Raw genomic sequence first — 27,331 nt, 5'->3', positions numbered from 1 at the left:
TCAGGGGAGCTCCCCTCAGTGGCCTGGTTCCCAACAGGCTGACCTGGTACCAGTCCACAGCCCAGATTTGGATTTGGGGACCCCTGTTGTTTATTTTTAAAGAAGATACAAGGATGTATCAAGAAACAAGATACAAGAAACAACAAGGATTTTTATTTTTTAATTAACATATCACCTTTCAAATCCTGCCCTCTCCTGGGCATTTCTGAAGTTGCTTGTGGAATAAAACACCAGAATATTAGTAGACCATCCTTTTCCTCTTTTTCTAATAAAAACAATAGGCAAATCAACATGCAGGCAAGAGGAAAAATATATATACATTTTTTCATGCAGGCAGGAGAGTTAAATGACCAAAAGATTGGTTATACGAATTCATCATATATCTGTTATGACGAGTTTTCATAAGTAAGCCATGCCCCAATAAGAAAGACACAAGTTTCAAACACTTCTTTCAATGTTTTGGTTGGCTACCTTCTATTAAATTCAGTTCGTTCAAGGTTCTCAATGTCCTATAGCTCCCAAGAGCTGTTGCCTTGAACTGACCTCTGTCCCCTGCTGGTCAGGGTGTTATTCTTGGCTTTAAGCAAGGGAACAATTCCTGATTTGGTCTGTCTAGCTCCTGCATGAGGAGAATCTAGTGTACTGTAAGCAATGATGTGATATTTACAGATGCAAACACATACTGCCTTCCTCAGATTCACCCTCCTGCACAACCCATCCCTCTAAAAAAAGTCAGAAAGGATGGTCTCATCTTTTCTTTAAAAAGATTTCATTTAGTTATTTATTTTTAGGGAGAGGGGAAGAGAGGAGAGAAACATCAGTGTGTGAGATATACAAAGACAGGTTGCCTCTTGCACACCCCCAACTGGGGACCTGGCCTGGAATCCAGGCATGTGTCCTGATGGGGAATGGAACTGGTGACCTTTCAGTTAGGTTCACAGGCTGGCGCTCAATCTACTGAGCCACACCAGTCAGGGCGGGATGGTCTCATCTTAAATAGCCTTTCTCTAGATAGTTATTCAGATCACTCGTGTTTACACATGGTTTTGGTACAGTCAGTGAGTACAGACCAAGCTGTGGTCCTGTGGCTACCAGAAAACAAAAAGCAAAGCTTTCAGACAATTCAAATATATTAATGAGCAGTATACTCTTCAGAAAGGATAATTAAAATTCCTGAAATAAATATTCACTGTATTTCCTGGTGAAAGAAAGAATGAGTCAAAAGATCAGTCATAGCTTACAAAAAACCAAAAACAAACAAAAAAACCCCCTGAACTCAAAGTCAATGATTTGAATCTATCTAAGCTTCCAAATAACCATAGTGCTTAACATTTGGCAGCTAAAACAATCCTGAAAGTTTGAAAGACAAACTTTCAAATATATATTGTTCTAGTTCAGAAAATCATTTCCTTTTTGGCAACTTGTTATGCCCAGCAGCAGTAGTATTCCCCTTCAGGGCAACAGAACAGTAGAGCTCTTTCAGGCAACCAGTCATGTAGTCAGTCAAGCATTTACAAGTAAGTCTCTGTTGAGGGCCTACTCAGTGCTAAGCATACAGTAGCTGCTGAAGAGACATAATTTAGAGAGATAGAGACTCTATGCTGAGCAGCTGACAGTCATCTAAATATGGAGACAGATTTATTAATAGGTTACTATCATATAATTTGATACGTTCTAGGGCAGATTAGTGAACACAGTGCTTTGGGACTTGAACTCTCTCTAGGACAATTTTTAAAAAACTTTTCAGTTTTGACTGGCGCAGCTCGGTTGGGAGTCATCCTGCAAAAGAAAGGTTGCTGGTTTGATTCCCAGTTGGGTCACATGCCTGGGGAATGGTACTTTGGACTCCAGTTGGGGCGCAGACAAGAGGCAACCAACCAATCTTTCTCTCTCCCCTTTCCCCTTGATCTAAAAATAAATTTTAAAAAATCTTTTTAGGACTTCCGGCCAAGATGGAAGCATAGGTAGACACACTGTGCCTCCTTGAACAACCAAAATAAGGACAACAACAATTCAGAAACAAAATAAAAACCAGAACTGACAGAAAATTGAACTGTATGGAGGTCTGACAACCAAGGAGTTAAAATAGACCCGTTCATCCAGACCAGTAGGAGGGGCGGAGTCGAGCCTCAGAGAGAGGTCATGGCAAAAAAAAAAAAAAAAAAAAAAAAGGCAGTGGCATTGGGTGCACAAGGCAGCAGCTGACAAACCCCTGGTGCACAAGACGGCAGCGGGTGGACACTGGGTGCGCAGGCAGTGGCTGGCAGACCCTGGGCATGGGGTGGCAATGGGCAGACCCATTAAGGCAGCGATTGTGAAGCAGGGCATGGTGCACAAGGCAGCTGGCTGACCTGGTGGTCCCACATTTGTGCACAGATAAACCAGGCAAAACTGGGGAGTGAAACAGACAGCACAACCCAGGGTCCCAACATGGGAAAATAAAGCCTCAAAACACTGATTGAAAACACCTGTGGAGGCTGAGGTGCCAGGAGAGACTCCCAGCCTCGCAGGAAAGTTTCTTGGAGAGACCCATAGGGTCCTACCCCAAACACAAGCCCACCCACATGGAAATTAGCACCAGAAAGGCCCAGTTTGCTTGGGGGAAGCGGCAGAAGGGACTGAAATCCGACAGAGAGCTGAGCAAGCACCATTATTCTCTCTCAGAGCCCGTCCCACACACAGTGTAACAACTCAGCGAGGTGGGTTGCCCCGCCCTGGTGAACACCTACCTAAGGCTCATACATGTTAGGCACGACAAGACAAAAAAAAAAAAAATGGCCAAAATGGAAAAACAGATCAAAACCCCAAAGCAAATACAACTAAGGGACCAAGAGACAGCCAACCTATCAGATGCATAGTTCAAAGCACTGGTGATCAGGATGCTCACAGAATTGGTTGAATTTGGTCGCAAATTAGATGACAAAATTAAGGTTATGCTAAGTTGAAATGAAGGAAAATGCACAGGGAACCAATAGTAATGGGAAGAAAACTGGGACTCAAATCAATGGAGTGGACTAGAAGGAAGAAAGAAACGACCACACAGAAAAGAATGAAGAAACAAGGACTCAAAAAATTGAGGAGGGGCTTAGGAACCTCCAGGACACCTTTAGACGTTCCAACATCCGAATTATAGGGGTACCAGAAGGAGAAGAGGAAGAGCAACAAGTGGAAAAGTTATTTGAACAAATAATAAAGGACAACTCCTCCAATCTGGCAAAGGAAATAGACTTCCAGGAAGTCTAGGAAGCTCAGAGTGTACCAAAGAAGTTGGACCCAAGAAGGAACACACCGAGGCACATCATAATTACATTACCCAAGATGAAAGATAAGGAGAGAATCCTAGAAGCAGCAAGAGATAAGGAGACAGTTACCTACAAAGGAGTTCCCATCAGACTGTCAGCTGATTTCTCAAAAGAGACCTTATAGGCAAGAAGGGGCTGGAAAGAAGTATTCCAAGTTATGAAAGGCCAAGGACCTACCTCCAAGATTGCCCTATCCAGCAAAGCTTTCATTTAGAATGGAAGGGCAGATAAAGTGCTCCTCAGATAAGGTCAAGTTAAAGGAGTTCATCATCACCAAGCCCTTAGTATATGAAATGTAAAAGGGACTTATCTAAGAAAAAGAAGATAAAAACATGTATAATAAAATGACAGCAAACTCACAATTATGAACAACAGCACCTAAAACAAAAACAAAAACTAAGCAAAGAACTAGAACAGGAACAGAGACACAGAAATGGAGATCACATGGAGGGTTGTCAACAGATGAGTGGGAGGGGGAGAGAGGGGAAAAAGGTACAGAGAATAAGTAGCATAGACGGTAGGTAGAAAATAGACAAGGGGAGGGTAAGGATTGTATGGGAAATGTTGAAGCCAAGAACTTATATGTATGACACATACATATGAACTAAAGGTGGGGAATGTCGGTGGGAGGGAGGGTGGAGGGTGGAGGGGAGTGAAGGGGGGGAAATGGGACAACTGTAATAGCATAATCAATAAAATACATTAAAAAAAGAGAGAGAGAAAAGGAGAGTGTTACCTACAATGGAGTTCCCATCAGACTATCAGCTGATTTCTCAAAGGAAACCTTCAGACAAGAAGGGGCTGGAAAGAGGTATTCCAAGTCATGAAAGGCAAGGACCTACATCCAAGATTGCTCTATCCAGCAAAGCTTTCATTTAGAATGGAAGGGCAGATAAAGTGCTTCCCAGCTAAGGTCAAGTTAAAGGAGTTCATCATCACCAAGCCCTTATTTTATGTAATGTTAAAGGGGCTTATCTAAGAAAAAGATGATCAAAAATATGAACAGTAAAATGACAACAAACTCACAACTATCAACAAGTGAACCTAAAGATAAACAAAACCAAAAACAAACTAAGCAAACAACTAGTACAGGCACAGAATCAGAGAAATGGAGATCACACAGAGGGTTTTCAGTGGGCAGGGGGCTGGAGGAAAATGATGGAAAAGGCACAGGGAATAAGAAGCATAAGTGGTAGGTACAAAATTCAGGGGAAGATTAAGAATAGTATAAGAAATGGAGATGCCAAAGAACTTATATATAAGACCCATGGACATGAACTAAGGTAGGGAAACAATGGTGGGAAAGGGAGTCCAGGGCGGAGGGGAATAAAGGGGAGAAAAAAATGGGACAACTATAATAACTTAATCAATAAAATATATTTAAATTAAAAAAAGAACCCTGGCTGGTGTGGCTCAGTGGACTGAGCGCCAGACTGCGAGGTAAGGGTTCGCTGGTTCATTTCCCAGTAGGGGTGCATGCCTGGTCTGCAGGCTGGGTTCCCTGGTGCAGGGCATGTGAGATGGGACCACACATTGATGTTTCTCTCCCTCGCATTCTCTCTCCCTTCCCCTCTGTCTATAAATAAATAAAATATTTAAAAATAAAAATAAAAATAAAATAAAAAAGAATGTTCCCTGTAAGTAGGGATCCTTGTCTATTTTATTCACCTCATTGCTAGCACTGTGCCTAGCAAAAATAACTACCTCTACTAGTATTTCCTAATAAATATGTATGATGGAATGAATAACAAACAACAGAACTCTAAAGTATTTACATTTACAGGACAGACAGAAGAGAAAGAACCAAGGAACTTCTGACTTACTTTTAGAAATACTATGACCACTAAGTAACAAAAATATATAAATTAAAAAATGAAAGTTATCAAATATCTCCTACAAAAAAATCATAACACCAACAGGTTCAGATGATTTTTATTCCATATTCTATTAAACTTTCACAGTATAAATAACTCTCTTGTTATAGTAAGAGCAGTACAATAGAGGAAATATTCATTATAACCAAAGAGTGCTAATCCCAGGAATGAACAGATGGTTTACTATTAGGAGATCTAGCAAAGTATTTTCTTTTTTTTTTCTTTTTAAGATTTTATTAACTTATTTTTAGAGAGGGAAGGGAGGGAGATAGAGAGAGAGAGAGAGAAACATCAATGTGCGGTTGCTGGGGGTTATGGCCTGCAACCCAGGCATGTACCCTGGCTGGGAATCGAACCTGGGACACTTTGGTTCCCAGCCTGCGCTCAATCCACTGAGCTACTCCAGCCAGGGCTAGTATTTTCTATATTAACAGATACCGAGGCAGAAAAAGTACATACAATCTTCTCAACAGACATTAAAAATGCCCTGAGTAACATTCAGTACCCATCATGATTTTTTTTTTTAATTTAGCAAACTAGGAACAGAAGAAACTACCTTAATTTGGTAAAGATTATCTAGTAGAAACCTAAGCAAGCAATTATCATACTATTGATAATGATGAAACATTCAAAGTATTTTTTTTTTCTATTAAGGATGCGAAAGCCAGGAAGCCTTCTATTACCACCACTATGTAACATTGTATTGAAGGTTATATAATGCAACAAGACAAGAAACCTGATACATAAAGACAGAAATTTTAAACAGAGAGCCCAGAAATAACCCTATGTATATTAGGGGGTACCCCCCCCAAAAAACAACAACAAAAACAAAAACCAGAATTATCTTCTAGAGGGTGGGTCCTTTGTAGTACAGGCTTCTCCCACTAGGTGAGTGTTCTAGTAACCCATCTGTATCAGTGTACCAGCTGGTGTTGTTGTAAGAGGCTGCACTGGGTGGGCTTCAGTGAATTTTTCTGAAAGATTCTTTCAACATTGTTGCCCATTTCATGATAGGTGATTTATGACTATGCCTGCCCACACTGCACCAAATGTTTGTAAGTTTTTGACCAAAAACAGTGTGATCCAGTGTCCCACCCTCCATATTCGCCCAATCTTGCCCCAAACATTTTTTAGTTTCCTCAGATGAAAAAAGTCCTCCAAGGGAAACATTTACAGATGGGAAAGAGGTGAAACAAAAACAGCAGAAGCACTAAAAGGCATCAAAATCAACGAGTTCTAAAACTGAGCAGTGGAAAAAAACGTAAGAATAAATACACAATTTTTAAATAAATACCAGTTTTGGGGGGGGTCTTCCCTCGTATATACTTTTTTAGTCACACATACACATATATGAATGAATGATTCAAGTCACATACCAATTAATAGGAAGTGTTTTATATGAGTTTGTTCGTATGTGCATAAAATACTTGTAGGAGGATTTATTTTAAAACTGGTAATATTGGTCACCTCTGGGGAGAGAAACTAAATTGGGGCCAAGAAACATGATAGGATGGTAAACTATAAAGTTTCATGTCTTTCAAACCAGGTCCTTATATAACCTAGTAAAAAGCTAAATAAAATGTACAAAAAAAGATAAATTTTAAAAAGGGATACCATTTCTATCAATTGACAAAAATTAAAATGACTATTAACATACAGTACTGGCAATACTACAGAAATGGAGGTTTTTGCATCATGTTGCAAGTACATATTTCACACCACTTCTTCATATCAATATGGCATTTAACCAGCACAGTCTTAAATGTGCAAACCCTATGACCCACACCTCCACTTCTAGGAGTCTACTGTACAAAAATATAAGTGTGATGGAACAAAGGCATTATATATCTGTTGATTACCTATGTTGTTCCTAACATTTTGCTATCAGAAACAATGCTGCAGTAAATATTGATATATGGTTATTCACTGTAGCATGGCTTTGTTTGACCCTAAACAAATAGACAGCCAGATATTTCTCCAGCAAAATGGGTTTATTTGGGAACAACAGAGAATTCCACTTTAGGACATGCCATCTAATGGTGAACACGTGCAATCCAAAGTACAAAGGCGAGGAAAGTTGCCTTATAGAGGACAGGAGATATTCAGAGGGGCTGTTGTAAACAGAGTCCGTTGGAGGAAACTGGTAGTTTTAAAAGTAGCTTTTCACTGGGTGAGTTTTAAGTCTTCTACTGGCTAAATGGCAGGTAGCCAGGTAGAGAAGATCTTCCTTCTTCCCACTGGAGTTGTAGGGTGGAAAAGCATCTTCCTGTTGGAGATGGCCAATAAGGGCTCTTCCTGTTTGGGATAATTGATGATGAGTGGTAGGGCCTGAAAGATACCCCACAGGTACTCCCAGATCCAGTATAAATGACGTTTCCATTTTTAATCTTCAGTTTCCTATGGCAAAGTATCAGAAATCGACTAAATGACCAGAAATATCAGATCTGTCCAGAAAGCATCCAGCCACGTACTATGAAAAATAGAAGCATTATTATTTTTTTAAAAAATACAAGACACAAGAAACATTGTGCATAGGATAATGACACCTCAGTTCCCTTCAAAGTAGGCACCTTGGGAGCTCACACAGTTATTCCAATCACCACCAGCTGTCCTGTTGTATTTTCCTGAATCTCATCAACACTCTGAAATCTCTTCCCTTTCAAAGGTGATTTAAATTTTGGGAAAAGCCAGAAGTCACAGGGTACCAAAACTGGGCTGTAGGGGGGCTGAGTCACCTGGGTGATTTGATGTTTTGCCAAAAAACTCTGCACTAGATGTGATACATGAGCAGGTGCATTGTCAGTGATAGAGCTGCCAATCACCAGTTGCCCATAGCTGTGGCTTTCTGAATAATCAGAAGTTTCCACAGAGCAATGCTCAAGATTATCACAAAATCTGATGCAGATTCATTGCTCTATTCACTCATTTTTAATGGAACAGTCACACAGTACACATGCTCACTCAACGGCATCTACTGCCCCCACTGACTAATACAGTGAAGTCCTCATTGTTCACATATGTGCATTCCAGTCCATTTTCCTCAGCTGCCAGGTTACATCGATGCCACACAAACTGTTCTCATTATATCAACAACAGCTGGACTATTTCCAACAGACCTTGTACATAGGGAAATTAAAAAATTATGAATGTCGCCCCTGGCCTGTGTGGCTCAGTTGCTTGGGCATCATCCCACAAACCAAAAGGTCACAGGTTTGATTTCAGTTAGGATTCAGCTGGGTTCTGTCCCCAGACAGAGCATATACTAGAGGCAACTGATCAATGTTTCTCTTCTTCTTTCTCCTTCCTTCTCCCTCCCGTCCCCCCTCTCTCAATCAATAAAAAAAAATGTTTTTTAAATTATGAATCTCTACATAATGGACCACTATGCAGGTATCAAAATACATCATAGTTAGCCCTGGCTAGTGAGGTTCATTGGTTGAATGCTGGCCTGTGAACTGGAGAGTTGAGGGTTTGATTCCCAGTCAGGGCACATGCTTCAGCTGCAGGCCAGGTCCCCGGTTGGGGGCATGAGTGTTTCTCTCACACACCAATGTTTCTCTCCCCCCTTTTCCCTCCCTTCCACTCTCTCTAAAAAATAAATAAAATCTAAAAAAAAAATTCAGCTTATAAAAAAAAGTACATCACTCTTAGTTTTCTGATAAAAAACCAAAAGAAAACCTTAAGGACCCCAAACATGACAATCTATAAAACATTGAACCAAAAACCTTTTATTCTTTTGCTTGCACATTTTCTAACACTTTTCTTCTAGAAAAAAAGAAAATGAAAAATATACATGAATTTCAAATTAAATCCAAAATAGTTCTATTTGCTTACTTAAGTCACTATAAATATTACTTAAGTTATACTATAATTATTACTACCACTAAAAACTTTCTAAAAATGGTGGAGGGTGGGAGTCCCTCCAACGGGCAGCCCTCAAAATTTCTAAACTCCTCCAAACCCCCAAAAAGTTGGAAGTGAAAACCAAATCTAAGCAGCCATTTCTAACTATAAATGGTTCTCATTTTAAAGGCAATAATGAACTTTATCATTTATTTTTAAAAAAGAAAAAAAATTTTTTAATTAAAAAAATCACAGATCCATAGATCAACTAACCAAATAAAAAACTTAACATTTCAATGATTTATCATTTGCATTCCAAGTGTACCTCAGCTGGGGTCAATTCCTGGATCATTTTTACAGGTGAAAATACATACAGGAAGATAGTAGAGGTGGTGTGTGCAATCAGACCTGCTTTACTTTATTTTTTTCAAAGTATTTACAGTATATTCAAGTCGGTCCTACCCCCTTTTCTTCATTGTCCCTATTTACCTGCTCTATTTCCACAGAACCACCTCTTTTAAAAATCTGTTTTACTTTCTAATGCTTGCCTTCAAAAAGTCAGATAAACTATAGGATATTTTAATGTCTCTAATTTTTTTCCTAATTCCTAGTACAGGCCTTAGCTATAAGAAATTCTATATTTCACGCTTCCTATTATGTAAAACATGACATACAATTCCTAAGTGCACATATTCAAATGAGAAAGAGTTTCTACCTTTCAATGGTTCCCTCATTAAGGTCTTCTCTACCAGTCAATATACTAAATAGCAAGTCTTTTCAGAGAGGACACATTAAGTGTAATTTTTTCATGAAAGATAAATCATTAACAGGACTTACACTGAGCTATCTAGATAACAGTATTTTGGGAACTGCAATCAAATTCTTAAAACATCCAGCATAGAACCCTACACAGTGAGTACTCAAAAATGTTCTTATTTAGAACAGGGGTGTCCAGCCCCGGCTGGTGTAGCTCAGTGGACTGAGCACTGGCCTGCTAGTCAAAGGACCGTGGATTATATTCCCAGCTGGGGAACATGCCTGGGTTGAGAGCCAGGTCTCTGGTGGGGGGGGCACACGAGAGGCAACCACACATTGATGTTTTTCTGTCTCTCTTCCTCTCCCTTTCCCTCTCTCTAAAAATAAATAAATAAAATCTTAAAAACAAAACAAAACAGGGGTGTCCACATTTTTGGCATCTCTGGGCCACACTGGAAGAAGAGTTGTCTTGGGCCACACTTTAAATATACAAACATTAACAAAAACTGATGAGCAAAAGGTCTGTGCATAATTTTTGTGATATCCTCCACCACAGATAAGCAAAAATGTTCTCACATAATAACCCTAATTATGGAGTACCGGCTAAGATGGAAGCATAGGTAGAAACCCTTAGCTTCCTCGCAAACCAAAAGGAGGATAACAACAAATCTAAAATCAGTAAACAATCAGAAGTGGCAGGAAATCAAACTACATGGAACTCCGACAACCAAGGAATCAAAGAAAAAATCAACCAGAACAACCAGATCAGTAGGAAACAGCCGTGAGGCTGTGAGGGTGGGTCCAGCTCAGAAAAACCATAGAGAGGTGGTGGACAGGGCTGGCTGAGGGCGAAACTGAGACTCAGGGTTGACTGTGGACTACGGTGGTTGCCATGGTGCATGAAACTTCCAGCCTCACAGAAGAGTTTGCTGGAAAGTGGGCTAGAACTGAGCAGGTGAGTTGCATTGTTCCCTCTCTGGCCCCTCCCCCACAGACTGCACCACAGTGCAGCAAAGAGGGTTGTCCTGCCCTGCACCCTTATAACTTGACAGGTGCACTGAGACAAAGAATACCCAAGGCCCCACACCCTTATAACTTGAGGTGCACTGTGACAAAGAAATAGGGCCCAAATGAAAGAACAGAGCAAAACTTCAAAAAGACAGCTAAATGATAAGGAGACAGTCAACCTATCTGATGGAGAGTTAAAAGCCCTGGTAATCAAAATGCTCACAGAACTGACTGAACTTGGTCGAAAAATAAAAGAACAAATGAAAGATACCCAAAGTGAAATAAAGCAAAATATTCAGAGAACTAACAGTGACAGGAAGGAAACCGGGACTCAAATCAATGACTTGCAACAAAAGGAAGAAATAAACATCCAACTGGAACAGAATAAAGAAACAAGAATTCAAAAAGATGAAGAGAAGCTTTGGAGCCTCTGACACAACTTTAAACATTCCAATATCCAAATTACAGGGGTGCCAGAAGGAGAAGAACATGAGCAAGAAATTGAAAACTTATTTGAAAAAAATAATGGAGAACATCTTCCCCAATCTGCCAAAGGAAACAGACTTCCAAGAAGTCCAGGAAGCTCAGAGAGTCCCAAAGAAGTTGGACCCAAAGAGGAACACACCAAGGCACATCATCATTAAGTTACCCAAGATTTAAGATAAGGAGAGAATCTTAAAAGCAGCAAGAGAAAAGGATACAGTTACCTACAAAAGAGTTCCCAGAAGGCTATCAGCTGATTTCTCCAAAGAAACCTTGCAGGCAAAAAGAGGGCTGGAAAGAAGTATTTGAAGTCACGAAAGGCAAGGATCTACATCCAAGATTACTCTATCCAGCAAAGCTTTCATTTAGAATGGAAGGGCAAATAAAGTGCTTCCCAGAGAAGGTCAAATTAAAGAGTTTACCATCACCAACCCCTGATTATGTGAAATGTTAAAAAGACTTATCTAAGAAAAAGAAGATGATAAAAAATACAAACAGTACAATGACAAGAAACTCACAACTATCAACAACTGAACCTAAAAAACCCTCCAAAAATCGAACTAAGCAAACAACTAGAATAGGAACAGAATCAGGGAAATGAACAACACATGGAAGGTTTTCAGTGGGGAGTGAGAGGGAAGGAATGGAGAGAAAGGTACAGGGAAGAAGAAGCATAATTGGTAGGTATAAAATAGGGAGAGGTCAAAAATGGTATGGGACACAGAGAATTCAAAGAACTTATATGTACAACCCATGGACATGAACTAAAGGAGGGGGAATGCTGGAGGGTTGTGGGGTGCAAGGTAGGGGGGATAAAGGGAAAAAAATTGGAAAAACTGTAATAGCATAATTAAGAAAATACACTTAAAAATCAGTAAAATTACATTATCAAACTATAAGTGGAAATAACGCCTATTCTCTTTTCCCTTCCTCACCAGCTGCGTTATTCACTAAATGAATTAAAACCTGTAACATGCTTAGAATAATATTTAGCCATTATTACTTTTACTGTAGTAAAATATATATAATATTTATCATTTAAAAATTTTGTAAGTATACAATTCAGTGGTATTAAATACAATCACAATGTTGGGTATCCATCACCGCTATCTATACTCCAAAATTTTTCGTCACTCCCAGTAGAAACTGTACCCATTAAACAGTAACTCCTCCTTCCCAAATGTTCCCACAGCTCCTAATATTCTACTTTCTGTCTCTGTGAATTTGCCTATTCTAGTATAGTGGAATCATATACTTGTCATTCTGTGTCTGGCTTATTTCAGTAAGCATAATGTTTTCAAGAACCATCCATATTGTAGCATATATTAAAATTTAAATCTTAGCCCTGGCTGGTGTAGCTCAGTGGATTGAGCGCGGGCTGGGAACCAAAGTGTCCCAGATTCGATTCCCAGCCAGGGTACATTCCTGGGTTGCAGGTCATAACCCCCAGCAACCACACATTGATGTTTCTTTCTCGCTCTCTCTCCCTTCCTCCCTCCCTCCCTCTCTCTCTCTCCCCCCCTCCCTTCCCTCTCTAAAAATAAGTAAAATCTTTAAAAAAATTTAAATCTTTAAAAAATATTTTACTTATTTTTTAAGGGAGTGGGGAAGAGAGGGAGAAAAACATTGATGTGTGAGACAAACATTGATCAGTTGCTTCTCACACACCCCCAACTGGGGACCTGGCCCTCAACCCAGGCATATATGCCCTGACTGGGAATTGAACCAGAAACCTTTTGGTCCACAGGCCTGTGCTCAATCCACTAAGCTAGGGCAAAATTTCATTCCTTTTTAAGTCTGAATAATATACACCACATTTTGTTTATCTATTCATCTGTCCATGGACACTTGGGCTGCTTCTATCTTTCAGCTACTGTGAATAATGTTGCTATGACATGGACCTACAAGTATCCATTCCAGCACCTGCCTTCAGTTCTTTTGGATTTACATCTAGGAGTGCAATTGCTGGGTCATATGGAAATTCTATGTTTAATCTTTTGAGAAACTGACAAACTGTTTTCCACAGTGACTGTACTATTTTACATTCCCACAGCCATCAGCAAGGCTGATGTTTTTCTTTTCTTTTTTTAATTAGTCATCTTGGTAGGTAGTGCTTAGCCGCTATTATCATCACAAGTTTTGATATGGGCTTTTTACCAATACTTGTAGCACTATAAGGGCATCATGACAATAATCAGAGGCTCTGACTAGTTTACAAGTTCAAGTGGTCCTAGCAGTTTCATTTAAAACATATTCCCAGTTGTGTCTAATTTTCTCAGAAAATCATCTTCAAAGCTAGCATTTCCGTAGCTTGGTATCAATTAAGGAAGAAAAGGACTCTTGCCCTGACCAATGTGGCTCAGTTGGTTGGGCATCATTCAGAAAAGCAATAGATCACCGGTTCAGTTCCTGGTCAGGGGACACGTCTGGGTTGTGGGTTCAGTCCCCAGTCAGGGCATGAGCGAGAGGCAACGAACTGATATCTCTGTCTTCCATCAATGTTTCTCTCTCCCTCATTTTCCCTCCCTTCCCCTTTCTCTGAAAAGAAATAAATGAAATCTTGAGAAAGAAAGGGAGGAAGGGAGGAAGGAAGAAAATGACTGTTTGGGTAGCTGAAAAAAAAAAAAAGAAGAATTGTTTTCAATTAAAAAAAAAAATCTCTTGCCCTGGCTAATGTGGCTCAGTATATTGAGCTCTGGCCTGTGAACCAAAAGGTTGCCAGTTCAATTCCCAGTCAGGGCACATGCCTGCATTGTGGGCCAGGTCCCCAGTGGGGGGCCTGTGAGAGGCAAGCACTCATTGATGATTCTCTCCATCCCTTCCCCTCTGTCTAAAAATAAATAAAATCTTTAAAATAATTAAAAATAAAAACATCTCTTATAATTTAATTCCAAATAATGCTGAGTTTTACCTATAGACAAAATAGTGCACAGGCATTCAGTTTAAGAAATGCCAAATGGGCCCTAGCTAGTGTGGCTCAGTTGATCAAGTGCTGGCCTGCGGGGGTGTGAGACGTAACCAATCAATGTATCTTTCACACAGCCATGTTTCTCTCCCCCTCTTTCTTCCTCCCTTACCCTCTCTCTGAAAATAAATAAATAAAATCTTAAAAAATAAACGTCAAATGGTTTTCCTAAAACTTTTATAGAAGGATTTTTGAAAACAAAAGTATATTAGAAAAGCCTATATATTTAAGCATTGCTAGCTATATTACTTTCAGGTCTCTTCCCTCACCAGAAATACCTTTTTCACTTCACTTGGGTTTTCCAGCTATGGAAGAGCTAAAGCCTCAGTAAGACAAACAGCTATTCCCAAATAAAACTGTTTTCTTGTGCTCATGTATTACATCATGTATTAAAGAAGGTATCAGGCCTCTCAGTCAGTAACTCTTTTTCTTCCTTTATGAATATAAGAAAGAAAAATGTGGAAGTAGATAAACAGGAGAAAAACACCTTGTTTTTGTAAATGTTTTCTTCTTCAACTTTCATACATGGCAAGAGTTGAGAAATAAAATCTAGTAATAGTTCAAGTACAGACAAAAACATGGGCAAAGTGAAGGTATCGTTAAAAAAACCCAAACAATTAAAAAAGCTATACCAGCCCTGGCTGGTGTAGCTCAGTGGATTGAGTGCGGGCCGCGAACCAAAGCATTGCAGGTTTGATTCCCAGTCAGGGCACATGCCTGGGTTGCAGGACACCGCCCCCAGCAACCGCACATTGATGTTTCTCTCTCTCTCTCTTTCCCCCTCCCTTTCCTCTCTAAAAATAAAATAAATAAAATCTTAAAAAAAGCTATAGCTTCATCCTAGTTATATATACTTCCCATTATGCTGATAATAATATTAAAAAAATTACACTCCACCAACAGAAAACTAAAGACTGGTTTTATAAAGACAAAGAGCAGGCCTATGACATTTGAGAGGTACAGCCAAAGAGCTATACGAACACTCAAGTTCACTAACCCCATTATAAAAGCATATAATTTCTTTCATAAATAAATATACAACAAGCCACTAGGAACAATGGAGCCACATCACTGTAGAGAAACTTGTGAATGGCTAAAACCAGGAATGTTCAATTCACAAATGCCAAGAGAGAGCTATTTCTGGTTTATAGTAGAACCTTAGTTCTCGAATTTAATTTGTTTTGGAAAAATGTTTGAGAAACAATTTGTTTAAAAACTGAATCTCCTTTGTCACCTGAGAGACATGTGACTGGTCATACAGGTATCGGCATGAAAGTGTCAGGTAGAGAAGAGACCTGAAGTTTTGTTAGACAACCAAGTCATTTTTTCCATTAACAACTTGGTGGGGAACAGAACTAACTATTCAAGAACCAAAACATTCAAGAACTGTATATGTATATAGGTATGTCATATCCAGAAACCCATGGTTAAGATAGATGAAGCTTACTAGAGAGAATGCTGCATTTAATCAGAAGATTTTGAGTCCCACTGCTGCATTCCTTGGTAAATTACTGAAAGCCTCTGAACATCATACCTGTATCATAAAGATAACCAACCATCCTAAACAAAGCAATACACACTTCATGGGTTGTGTAAGAAATAAATAATTTCAATACAGTTTCATTTATTCTTTAGCAAACATATTTTGAAGCTTCACAATGTACACTAAAGATGCAGAGAAGATCAAGTTCCTGTCTTCACCGTACATATGCATAAAAAGTTCTCCTCCTTGCTGGGTACCCTACAATTCAAGAACTGTTTAGACAGAACTAGAAGGGAATTCCTCAAGGACAGAACCCCCTATCCATGCTTAAGAAGAACCTGGCAGACAGCAATAGACAATAAATGATTGCTGAGTGAATAAACAAATTGTCTTTCTGTTTATGATCTGTAAAACCTTAACTTTCAGTCCACATTAACCTGAAAAGGAAAAGAGATAAATACATAATAACCACCTCAAGGCCCTGGCTGGTATAACTCAGTGGACTGAGTGCTGGCCTGCGAACCAAAGAGCTGCCGGTTCCCAGTCAGGGCACATGCCTGGGTTTTGGGCCAGGTCCCCAGTTGGGGACCATGAGAGGCAACCACACATTGATGTTTCTCTCCATCCCTTCTCCTCTGTCTAAAAATAAATAAATAAAATCTTTACAAAAATTTTTAAAATAGTAATAATCACCTCACTCACTGGAAGAACAAAGACACTTCATAGCAGCAACACTCATTTGGAGGGAAAACCAAAAGTGACACTTCCCATTTTTACCACTCCATGGCAGGGCACAGTAGTGTTCTGCTGTCATATAAACTGCTCCATTTCTGAAAACCCTCGCAAAGGCTGTGCAAATGACTTCCTTTGTCCTCTGTGATGGTTATGCTGCAAAATAATTAAGTTTTAGACTAGAGTTTTTCAGTATGTGAAGCCAATCACTGAAACCGGTATCTGAGGGCACCTATTTGAATACTAAATGTGTTGACTAAAGACCCATCTTTAACTAAAATGTGGGAACTGAGCCCTGATTGGTGTAGCTCAGTTGGTTGGATGTCATCCTGCTAAGCCAAAAGGTCACCAGTTTGATTCCAGTCAGGGCACATGCCTGGATTGTGGATTTGATCCCTGGTTGGGGAGTGTGAGAGAAGCAACCAATCAATGCTTTTCTCACACATCAATGTTTCTTTCCCTCTCTTTCTCCCTCCCTTCCCCTCTCTCTAAAAATAAACAAATTAAAATATATACTATTCTTTAAATGTAAGAACTATTATAACTGTTACCATCCCCACGCCATCTCAGTTAGGTTCTCAAGTGTCTTTCAAAATTAAATATTAAAATGCTCATTCTAGTAGGCACAGGCCCTCCAGCACTGACGAGTACAAGCTAAACTACCCGTTCTAGGAACATTTGCCCCTACTGCAGGAGGAGACTATTCCAGAGCCAGAAAGAACAACCAAGGAGCTCTTGAGTTGGAGGTGTGTAAAGGGGGAATGTGATATTGATTGGTTTGGAAAAAGAAAGTACCCCCAGTTGTCTGAGACTTCAAGGCAGATGACAGAACAGGTATGAAGTGGCTGAAACTACACTGGAGGGTTTTCATATCTGAACAAATAATCAGAATTAGGGGGTGTGATGTCTAATTTTGACACTGCAGCAAACCAGCCATTCTGCTATAAAAATAGGACTTAATATTTAGAAAACGAACTTGAAGTATCCCAACATTACTGTTTTTTTCCAATACAATAAAAGTATACAAGTCAGCAAAGGAAAGACTCAAAAATACTAGCCTACAATGAGTTTTCACTGTTACCTCTGTAAAAACAGTTCAGCTCTGTTCTAAAGCAGGGTCTGTCTTACTTTTCAATTCATTAATAAGTATTTAAGTTCAGGTTTCTGAGAGAAAAACCTCCAGGTTCTCTACCATTTGCAAAACTAAAGTCCAAGACCCTTGATATGCTCAGATATTTTAAGAGTAAAATTCTTACATCCAAATGAGATTTTTACCTCATTGCTAATTACAGTATCATTAGTAACTGGTAATAACGAAAATAATGAGAATTCTTCATCCTTCCCTCCTCTCCCCTTTGCCTCTCTGGAAGACTTCAACTTAACATTATAAATCATGTCGTTCTTGACATATGGCTACTTCCGGAAAGACAGCTGACATTTAGCACAGGACATGCGAGGCTGTGGGAAAAGAGAAGTTCTTGGCCACAAGAACCAGGACAAAACCCCCGGCCTTGGAAAAAATTCCAAAAATCTCTTAACTCTACTGCAAGATAGTTAAATTTTTAGCTTTAGAAGATTCTAAGATCACAAACCAGAGCACAGAATTAGGATAGATTTTTGAAAACTACACTATAAAGTTGCAAGATAACTAGTTTCTGGTATTCATAAAAATCCATGCTAAATGACAGTCCCCAGGGAAATATGAATATTTTTCCCCCTTGGAATTGTTTTAAGCTAACTTAGCTCTAAAATCTTTCACTGTTCGAAGACAGCATTGCGAAAGTGGCTGACTTCACTAAGGGTTTACTATGGAAGCATCAGGACACATGCTCTACATGTATTTGTTTGTTAAGCCTTCCACAATGCTATAAGCTCCAAACGATATAAACTCTAAAATAGGAATTTTCTTTAGATGCTCTGAAAATAAATGTTAGGTTATTTGTTACAGCAACTTTAAAGAACTCATGAATTTTTTTAATGTAAGAGAAGCACTATGAGTTATTAAAACCATCTTTTGCCTAAAATGATAATATGAATAAAAGCCGAAGTACTTTAGAAAGTTTATTCTATTAATCACTACTTGGGAAATCCATGCCAAACCAAAAGATCCTAAAAGGCTATAACTGCTGAATTCAAATATCCTCAGAATCCTAGTTGAGGGTTTTTGTTCTATGGTTTATTAAAAAGAGAGAGTTCTACTCACAACTTATGCCCAAATACATGTAACCTAAGGAACCTCATTTAACTTTCTGTAGGTTACACAAACATAGAACATAAGAACACAGGCATATGACATAAAATACTTTTAGCTATCCTTAGTGGTCAAGTTAATCATAATTTAGCAAATTCAATAAAATTTCAGGTCAAGTTACAAATGTGAGTACATGCTTTGGAAAAGTAAAGTTAAGATAATAACACAGAATAAAGATTAGTACTGATATATAAAAATTACCCATCACACTGCCAAGTTTAGGCTGGTAGGAGTGGCAGAGACAGGCAGCCAGGGCAGAGGATACATGTGGCAAGGTAGCAACTGGGTGGCCCCACATTTGTGTCTGGATAAACTGGGAGGAACAACTGGGGAGCCAGAGAGACTCCAAAACCCAGGGTTTCAGTGCAGGGAAAGAAAGCCTCAAAACCTCTGGCTGTAAAAACATGTGGGCGCTGCGGCAGCGGGAGAAACTCCCAATCTCATAGGAGAGTTCACTGGAGAGACCCACAGGGTCCTAGAATGTACCCACCCAGGAATGAGAACCAGAAGGGCCTAATTTGCTTGTGGGTAGCTGGGGAAGTGATTAAAGCCAGCTGAGAGCTGAGCAAGTGGCATTGTTCCCTCTCTGACCCCTCCCCAACATACAACGCCACAACAAGTGACCTAGGTTACCCCGCCCTGGTGAATATATAAGGCTCTACCCCTTACAACATAACAGGTGCGCCAAGACAAAGAAATATGGCCCAAGTGAAAGAACAGATCAAAGCTTAAAAAATAGAAACTAAGTGATGAAAATATAGTCAACCTATCAGATGCAGAGTTCAAAACACTGATAATCAGGATGGTGACAGAAATGGTTGCGTATGGTACAAAACAGAGGAAAAAGTGAAGGCTAAGCAAAGTGAAATAAAGTAAAATATATAAAAAACCAACAGTAAAGGGAAGGAAACAAGGACTCAAATCAACAATTTGGAGCATAAGGAAGAAATAAACATCCAACCAATGTTTATTCAACCGATGTTTCTTCAACAGAATGAAGAAACAAGAATTCAGCCCTGGGTGGTGTAACTCGATAGATTGAGCACCGGCCTGCAAACCAAAGGGTTGCTGGATTGATTCCTAGTCAGGGCACATGCCTGAGTTGCAGGTCAGGTTGGGTCGGTCCCCAGTGAGGGGTGAGTGAGAGGCAATCACACACTGATGTTTCTTTCCCTCTCTTTCTCCTCTGCCTAAAAATAAATAAGAGCTTAAAAAAATAAAAATAAATGAGGAGAGGCTTAGGAACCTCCAGAACAACTTTAAACAATGTTCTAACATCTGAATCATAGGGGTGCCAGAAGAAAAGGAAGAGCAAGAAATTGGAAACTTATTTGAAAACATGATGAAGGAGCCTTGGCTGGTGTGGCTCATTGGATTGAGCACTGGCCTGCAAACCAAAGGGCCGCTGGTTCGATTCCTAGTCAGGACACATGTCTGGGTTGCAGGCCATGTCCCCACTGGAGAGGAGCATGAGAGGCAACCACACATTGATGTTTCTTTCCCTCTCTTTCTCCTTCACCCTCTGTCTAAAAATAAATAAGTAAAATCCTTTAAAAAAGGAAGAAATCATAATGAAGGAGAACTTCCCTACTCTGGCAAAGGAAATAGACTTCCAAGAAGTCCAGGAAGCTCAGAGTCCCAAAGAAGTTGGACCCAAGGAAGCACACACCAAGGCACATCATAATTACATTACCCAAGATGAAAGATAAGGAGAGAATCTTAAAAGCAGCAAGAGAAAAGGAGACAGTTACCTAACAAGGAGTTCCCATAAGACTAGCAGCTGACTTCCCTACACTTTCAGGCAAGGATGGGCTGGAAAGAAGTATTTGAAGCCATGTAAGGCAAGGACCTACATCCAAGATTACTCAATCCAGCAAAGCTTTCATTTAGAATGGAAAGGCAGATAAAGTGCTTCTCAGATAAGGTCAAGTTAAAGGAGTTCATCATCACCAAACCCTTATTTTATGCATTATTATATGAAATATAAAAGAGACTTATCTAAGAAAAAGATGATAAAAAATATGAACACTAAAATGACAACAAACTCACAACTATCAACAAATGAACCAAAAAAAAAAAAAAAAAAGAAAAACAAAAGCAAACTAAGCAAACAACTAGAACAGGAACAGAATCACAGAAATGGAGATCACATGGAGGGTTATCAGTGGGGAGAGAATGGGGGAAAAGGTACAGGGAATAAGAAGCATAAATGGTAGGTACAAAATAGATAGGGGGAAGTTAAGAATAGTATGGGAAATGGGGAAGCCAAAGAACTTATACGTATGACCCATGGACATGAACTAAGGGGGAGAATGCTGGTGGGGGGGGTGCAGCCTGGAGGGAAATAAAGGGGAGAAAAAAATGGGACAACTGTAATAGCATAATCAATAAAATATATTTACAAAAATTAAAAAAAGACATCAAAAAGGATGTATTCTTGACACAAAAATGCCTAGGTTTTAGTTATTTCTCCTTTACTAAAGAAAAAGAAGATATATAAATTGCATTTTGCACTCTTGGTGGTAAATTGATGTAGCCACTGTGGAAAACAGTATGAAGGTTCCTCAAAAAATTAAAAATAGAACTATATAATGACCCAGCAATTCCACAGAGTATCTGAAGAAATCTAAAACACTAATTCAAAAAGACATGCATCCCTATGTTCAATGCAGCATTATTTACAATAGCAAGGATATGGAAGCAACCTAAGTGTTCATTTATAGATGAGTGGATAAAGAGATGATACATATGCATACAGTAGAATATTACTCAGCCATAAAAAAGAATATAATTTTACTATTTGCACAACATGGATGGACCTAGAGGACATTATGCTGAGTGAAATGAGTCAAACTGGGAAGGAAAAATACCACGATTTCACTTCTATGTGGAATATAAAAAACAAAACATGCCCTGGCTGGTGTGGCTGAGTGGACTGAGCGCTGGCCTGGGAACCAAAAGGCTGCTGGTTTGATTCCCGGTCAAGGCACATGACTGGGTTGCTGGCCAGGTCCCCAGTAGCAGGCTCATGAGAGGCAACCACACATTGATGTTTCCTTCCATCTCTTTCTCCCTCCCTTCCCCTCTTTCTAAAAATAAAAAGTAAATTAAAAATCTTAAAAAAAAACAAAAAAGAAATAGACTCATAGATACAGAGAAAGACTGATATTTGCCATAGAAGAGGGGAATTGACAAGATGAGTAAGAGACCTACAAAATTACAGTTACAAAATCATCATGGGGAAGATGACCTGTTGTGGAATTGTGTACCTGAAACCTTATATAATTTTGTTAACCAGTATCAACCCAATAAATTGAATAAGAAGTAAAATAATGCCTCACTTAAAAAAAAGTTGCCCTGCCTAGTGTAGCTCAGTGGATAGAGCATGGGCCTATGAACCAAAAGGTGGCTGGTTCGGTTCCCAGTTAAGGCACATGCCTGGGTTGCAGGCTAGGTCCCCTATGGGGGGTGCACAGGAGGCAACCACACATTGGCGTTCCTCTCCCTGTTTTTCCTTCCCTTCCCCTGTCTCTAAAACTAAATAAATAAAATATTTAAAAACAAAAGTCACGGGAACGTAAAGTACAGCGTAGAGAATATAGTCAATAATATTGTACTAACTATATATGGGGCCAGGCAGATACTAGACTTATGGGAGGGATCACTTAGTAAGTTATATAAATGTCTAATCATTGTGTTGTATGCCTGAAACTAATATAATAATATAAACTATAACTGGAAAAAAATAAACCTTTTTTTTTAAAGATTTTATTTATTTATTTTTAGGGAGAGAAGGGAGGGAGGGAGGGAGGGAAAGAGAGAGAGAGAGAGACAGAGACATTAATGTGCGGTTGCTGGGGGTTATGGCCTGCAACCCAGGAATGTACCCTGGCTGGGAATCGAACCTGGGACACTTTGGTTCCCAGCCCGCGCTCAATCCACTGAGCTATGCCAGCCAGGGCTAAAAATAAACCTTTTATATATACTACCAAAAATAAATAATTTTTTAAAACTACAATTTTTATTGACTACACCTCAAAAAGGAGAGCTGCCAACTCTATCTTCAGGAACAAAATTTTCTTCAAGAAAAATTTCATCACAATTTCTTGTACAGACTGTATGATGTTTCTGCTGGCAATATATAGGTCTCACTAAAGGTTTCCACATTTTTTCCTCTGCCGGACTTTTTAAAACCATATTTTAAGAAGCATCATCAGAACGAAACACATGTATCAATATTAAAACCCACAAAATTAGTTTTCACATATCCATATAGGCATCTAAGTAAGTTGGCTAATTGCTTCATGAGAAGTTATATAGTATATAATAGAGGCAACATTTGCAGTGGAGGCAGAATAACTTAAACTTGGGTGGAAATCATTGCCCCATCATTGCTAGCTATGTGACCTGGGCAATTTTCTTCTCTTGGTCTGAGTTTTCTCATTTGCAAAATGAGGTAATAGCTCCAATCTTATGAGGATCAACTGTATGTGAAATGCCCAGCACAGAGCCTTACTCAAAGCAGGAGCTCAGGAAACAGTTACTGCTATTACTCTGCTGTTGTTGGTGCAAGCTCCTCAAAGGCAAAGCATAATTTTTCCTGTAACTCAACTGTAAGATTTATAATTGAGACCTGAAAAAGTAAAGGCAAGAAACATCAAAGTTACAAATAATGAGACTATGAAGTAACAATGATGACTGATGACCTTTACCCTCGCTGGCATGGCTCAGTGGATTTTGTGCTGGCCTGAGAATCAAGATGTCACTGGTTCAATTCCCAGTCAGAGCACATGCCTGGGTTGCCAACCAGGTCCCCAGTTGAGGGCAAGCAAGACTTAATCACACTGATGTTCCCTCCCTCTCTTTCTCACTCCCTTCCCCTCTCTCTAGAAGTAAATAAATAAAATATTTATAAAATAATAACAATGATGGCCTTCAATACATATCAAAATGAACAATGTCCTTATTTTTATAAGCCACTCTAAAAGGAGATGATACTGTCTGTGTACAATCCACATGTAGAATTACTTTCATTCATTCCACAAGTATTTCCTTAATGTCCATAAAGTGCCAGACATTATGCTAGGCAATGCTCATATGACGGGGAACAAAAGCAGACACAATTCTAGTCCTTATGGAGCTTCTGGTCATGAAATCGAGCAGAGTGTAAATTTGTTATATGTGATATAAAGGACAGTACATGGTACTCTGAGAGCCAATAACAGAGATCTAACCTAACTGGTGATGTCAAGGAAGGCCTTTCAGAGAAAGTGAAAGCTGAGAACTGAAGGATAAAGAGGGAGTTAGCAGTGAAAAGTATTTCTAGACACACAAAAGCAGTCTCTACACAGACCTTGTGGCACCTGGCAAGAGGTAGAATCAAAAGGCCTGTGTGTCTGGGGCAAAGAGGAAGTTTGAGCATTAGCAAGGGCTCTAGACCACTCAACGGCTGAGGCTTTGCAGAACACATTCAAGAGTTGCGATGATCCAAGAGCAGTGAAAAGGCCACTGAAGGGTTTTATGAATGCTTATTTTGGGGGAAGGTAGGCTGAAGGGAAGATGCAATCAGATCTGCAGTTTGCCTTTGACTTCAGGAATAAGAGCTAAGGAAAGCAGATGTGTCAAGCAGGAAACAAGTTCTGTCAGGATATGACAGTTGGGGAGTAGGGTGATGAAGGTGGTGGTGGAAGAAAAACAATGTAAGAGGTATTCAGGAAAATCTGATGATGTATCCATATAATACACAGGGGCTGAGAGAGAACAGTGTTCAAGAGAACTTCTGGGTTTCTGATTCACAATACTGTATGGAAGACAGGTACCACTCAGGAGGGGTGTGCTCCAGAAGCATCTGTAAGGCAATTTCCCACACCCCAAAAAGGACCTAAATGCATTTCAATTTTGCCTTAACTCAGTTGATTCCCTATTTTACTTTTGAAATCAGGTTCCAAAGGATTTTTTTGCTATTTCCAAAAATCAAATTGACTTTCAAAAATAAAAAATTTTTCCAACATTGAAGATACTTCTACAAAGATTCTGCCACAGCTTTAAAATCAACTCCAAATGAGTTGTAAAACTGGTTTCGGCAAAGGGCTAGCATTATGGAATGAATGTGTCATTTCCCATGATGACTACTTTGATAAGACTAATATGCATTTGCTACTTAATTTAAATATTTTAAAGAAACCTTAACAGTTAAAAATATTCATACATGATATTAAAGTAAAATATGAAATTTCATCAAGCTTTACAATAACTGGAACTGTACTTGAAAATATGCAGCTTTTATGTTTGTTTCAACATTTTGAAATGTCAGTAGAGAACTTGGTATTTTGTAGAAAAGCAGATGGTTATTTTAAAAAAACACGTAACTCCTTGATTTTGATTCCATCCAGTTCTTGTAATACCCATCACGATCATTTGATGTAAAAGATTTTTACTAAACACACTTTATGTATACTTTTATCAATACTATCAATATTTGTTTCCTAATACTTGCAACCTAATGCCATTTTCATAGTGGAATATTGATGTCATTAAGTCTCAGAAACATAGAAACTTCAAATTTGACTAACCCTCCAAAAGAGGAGTGAATAAGATCACTTCTTAAAATCAACCTAACACATCACACCTTAGTACTACAGTATTTCTTTAATTTTGGCAGGTTGGGTTCCTTGGCCACCTGCTTGTATTAGGCCCTGACTAGCATTTTATTAACGCTCAATTTCAGTTACCAGAATGTTAACATGGCTTGCACAACACAGCAGCATTTTTCCCCCATGCCGATTTTGTCTCAAAGCGTCAAAAGGCAAGACTGCAGTTTGAGGCCAAACATGAAAAGTGTTATCTCCACAAATGAGGAGAAAGGGGCTTTTAAAAAATCAGGTCTTAAGCCCATTAACCAATATTACTTTGTAAAACCAGATTGTCTCCACGCTGGACACTGCACTATCAAGTGTGGTTCTTGGAAACAAGGGTTTGGAGAGTTTGAAGTGGGTTACCATCTTATTTCAGATTTTTATTAAAACATGGAATCAAACTCATGGCTCTGAGGCCGGGTATGGGCAGTGCCAAGAAAGGCAGAGAGAAGCCGGTAGGGGTCCCTTCTTACCCCAAGGTGTGGTCCCTGTCTGCTCCGCAAAAATGTGCGAGAGGGAGTTAGAAGGCCTGGCTTTTCCCGTACCAAAGCCCTCAAAATGATACCGCAAACCACTTCCTTCTGGGAAATGACGGTCCCAAGAGTTAACGGACAAAGGAGCTGCACGCAGGCTCCGGAAAGATGGAGACCGGAACGAGACAGAGTCGGGCAGCGGGCCTGCGGCACAGGGCGTTCCAGGCCGGGGTTTCGGAAGTATGGGAAGGCCTGCACCTTTCACGACGTGCCCGCACGTTACCCGGGCTGCGCGGAGCCCGCGGCTCTTGTCTGCAGACCTAGTGCATCCTCGAGAGAGCAGGAGGTCCCCGCAGGAGCCCTGCCGCCCAACCGGGGTATTTCCTGTCCTAAAAAACACAAACTCGCACGGAAGGAAGTAAAACCTGTTTAAGGAGGCAAGGCCCGAGGCAAGGGGTTGCGCAAACTTAGGGCCCGGGAGGCCTGGGGGAAGGATGGCAGGGGCGCGGCCGCCGCGGACAACCCCCGCGGGCTGGGGCGCGCATAGCCGGGGGTCCGACACGCCCACTGTCGGGCCGCTTACCTGCTCCTCCTCCGGGGTCAGCTCCGGCGCCATGTCGGTCTGGGGCGCGGTCGCCGGCTCCATCCCGCAGCCGCGGTGGACACAACCCACGGGGAGCGCGACGCCCGCTCAGCAGTCCCGGGACGGCCCGCGCATGCTGGTCCCGCGCCGCCGTTCCTCGCCCAAAGGCTCCCGAGTGTCGCCGTCTTCTGGGCGGAAATCCTTGCGTATTTTCTCCGCTCCCTCGCTCACTCCCACTCCTCTCCCGGAAAACAGCAGACAGGAGCTGAGAGTCCTCGAGAGGCAGGAGGAGGAAATGAAGAACGTTAGAGGCCTCGGCGGCGGCGCCCCGCAGCCACCCGAGCGTGACGGGTCCTCCGGCTGCCGGTCTGGCCACCGCGGCCGCCTCAGCGCAGCTCCTCAGAAGCCGAGCAGGCCACAGCGAGGGACAGGGAGGCGGCAGGACCTCGCGGCCGCCCGAGCTCCGCGCGGCTCCATTGAGAAACTGCGCGTCTCCTTCGCTAATGGGCGGGCCGCGAGCTGGGTCCGCTGGGCTGGGACGCAGTCCGGGAGGGGGCGACAGAGAGGAGCCGCTCAAGCAGAAGGAAGAAGGGCGGGAGGAGGAAAAGCAAGGCGGGAGTGTGCGTTTTTTGTGAGGCGAAGATCCGTGGAGAGAAGAGTGCAATCTTTCAGAAACGAGCTGTGGCGGGGCGCGTCACTGCGGTGGCGCAAGTGAGGGACAAATCCCCCGCACCTGTCCCCGTCGCTGGCAGACTTAAAGCCGGGTCAGCTCCGCCCAGCTCTCGCTCTGCCGCGTTATCCCGGACTTCATTGCCAACGTAGCTAACTTTACTTCTCCCGCTACAGCAGCCTCGCACTTGGAAACCTCATCCAGAACATCGCAACTTCTGCAAACCTCCGATTCCCCTAAGGCGGTACCGCGAGTGGGGTCTTAACAGTGTGG

General features: G+C 40.6%; 1 protein-coding gene across 1 annotated transcript in view; it reads right to left on the bottom strand.

Moving 5' to 3' along the window:
- The window catches only part of PTPN9 (protein tyrosine phosphatase non-receptor type 9), an 87,600-nt gene extending 60,545 nt beyond the window's left edge, over positions 1-27,055 (bottom strand). The window contains exon 1 of the mRNA XM_028505933.2: positions 26,389-27,055. Coding sequence (XP_028361734.1) covers positions 26,389-26,451 — 63 coding nt within the window. The 5' untranslated portion in view covers positions 26,452-27,055. The remainder of the gene's footprint in view (positions 1-26,388) is intronic.
- Positions 27,056-27,331: the final 276 nt, after the last annotated feature.

This window comes from Phyllostomus discolor, chromosome 1 (genome assembly GCF_004126475.2).
Source record: "Phyllostomus discolor isolate MPI-MPIP mPhyDis1 chromosome 1, mPhyDis1.pri.v3, whole genome shotgun sequence".
Classification (NCBI taxonomy): domain Eukaryota; kingdom Metazoa; phylum Chordata; class Mammalia; order Chiroptera; family Phyllostomidae; genus Phyllostomus; species Phyllostomus discolor.
The sequence above is the reverse complement of the archived record's forward strand: the minus strand, read 5'-3'. Positions and strand labels throughout refer to the sequence as shown.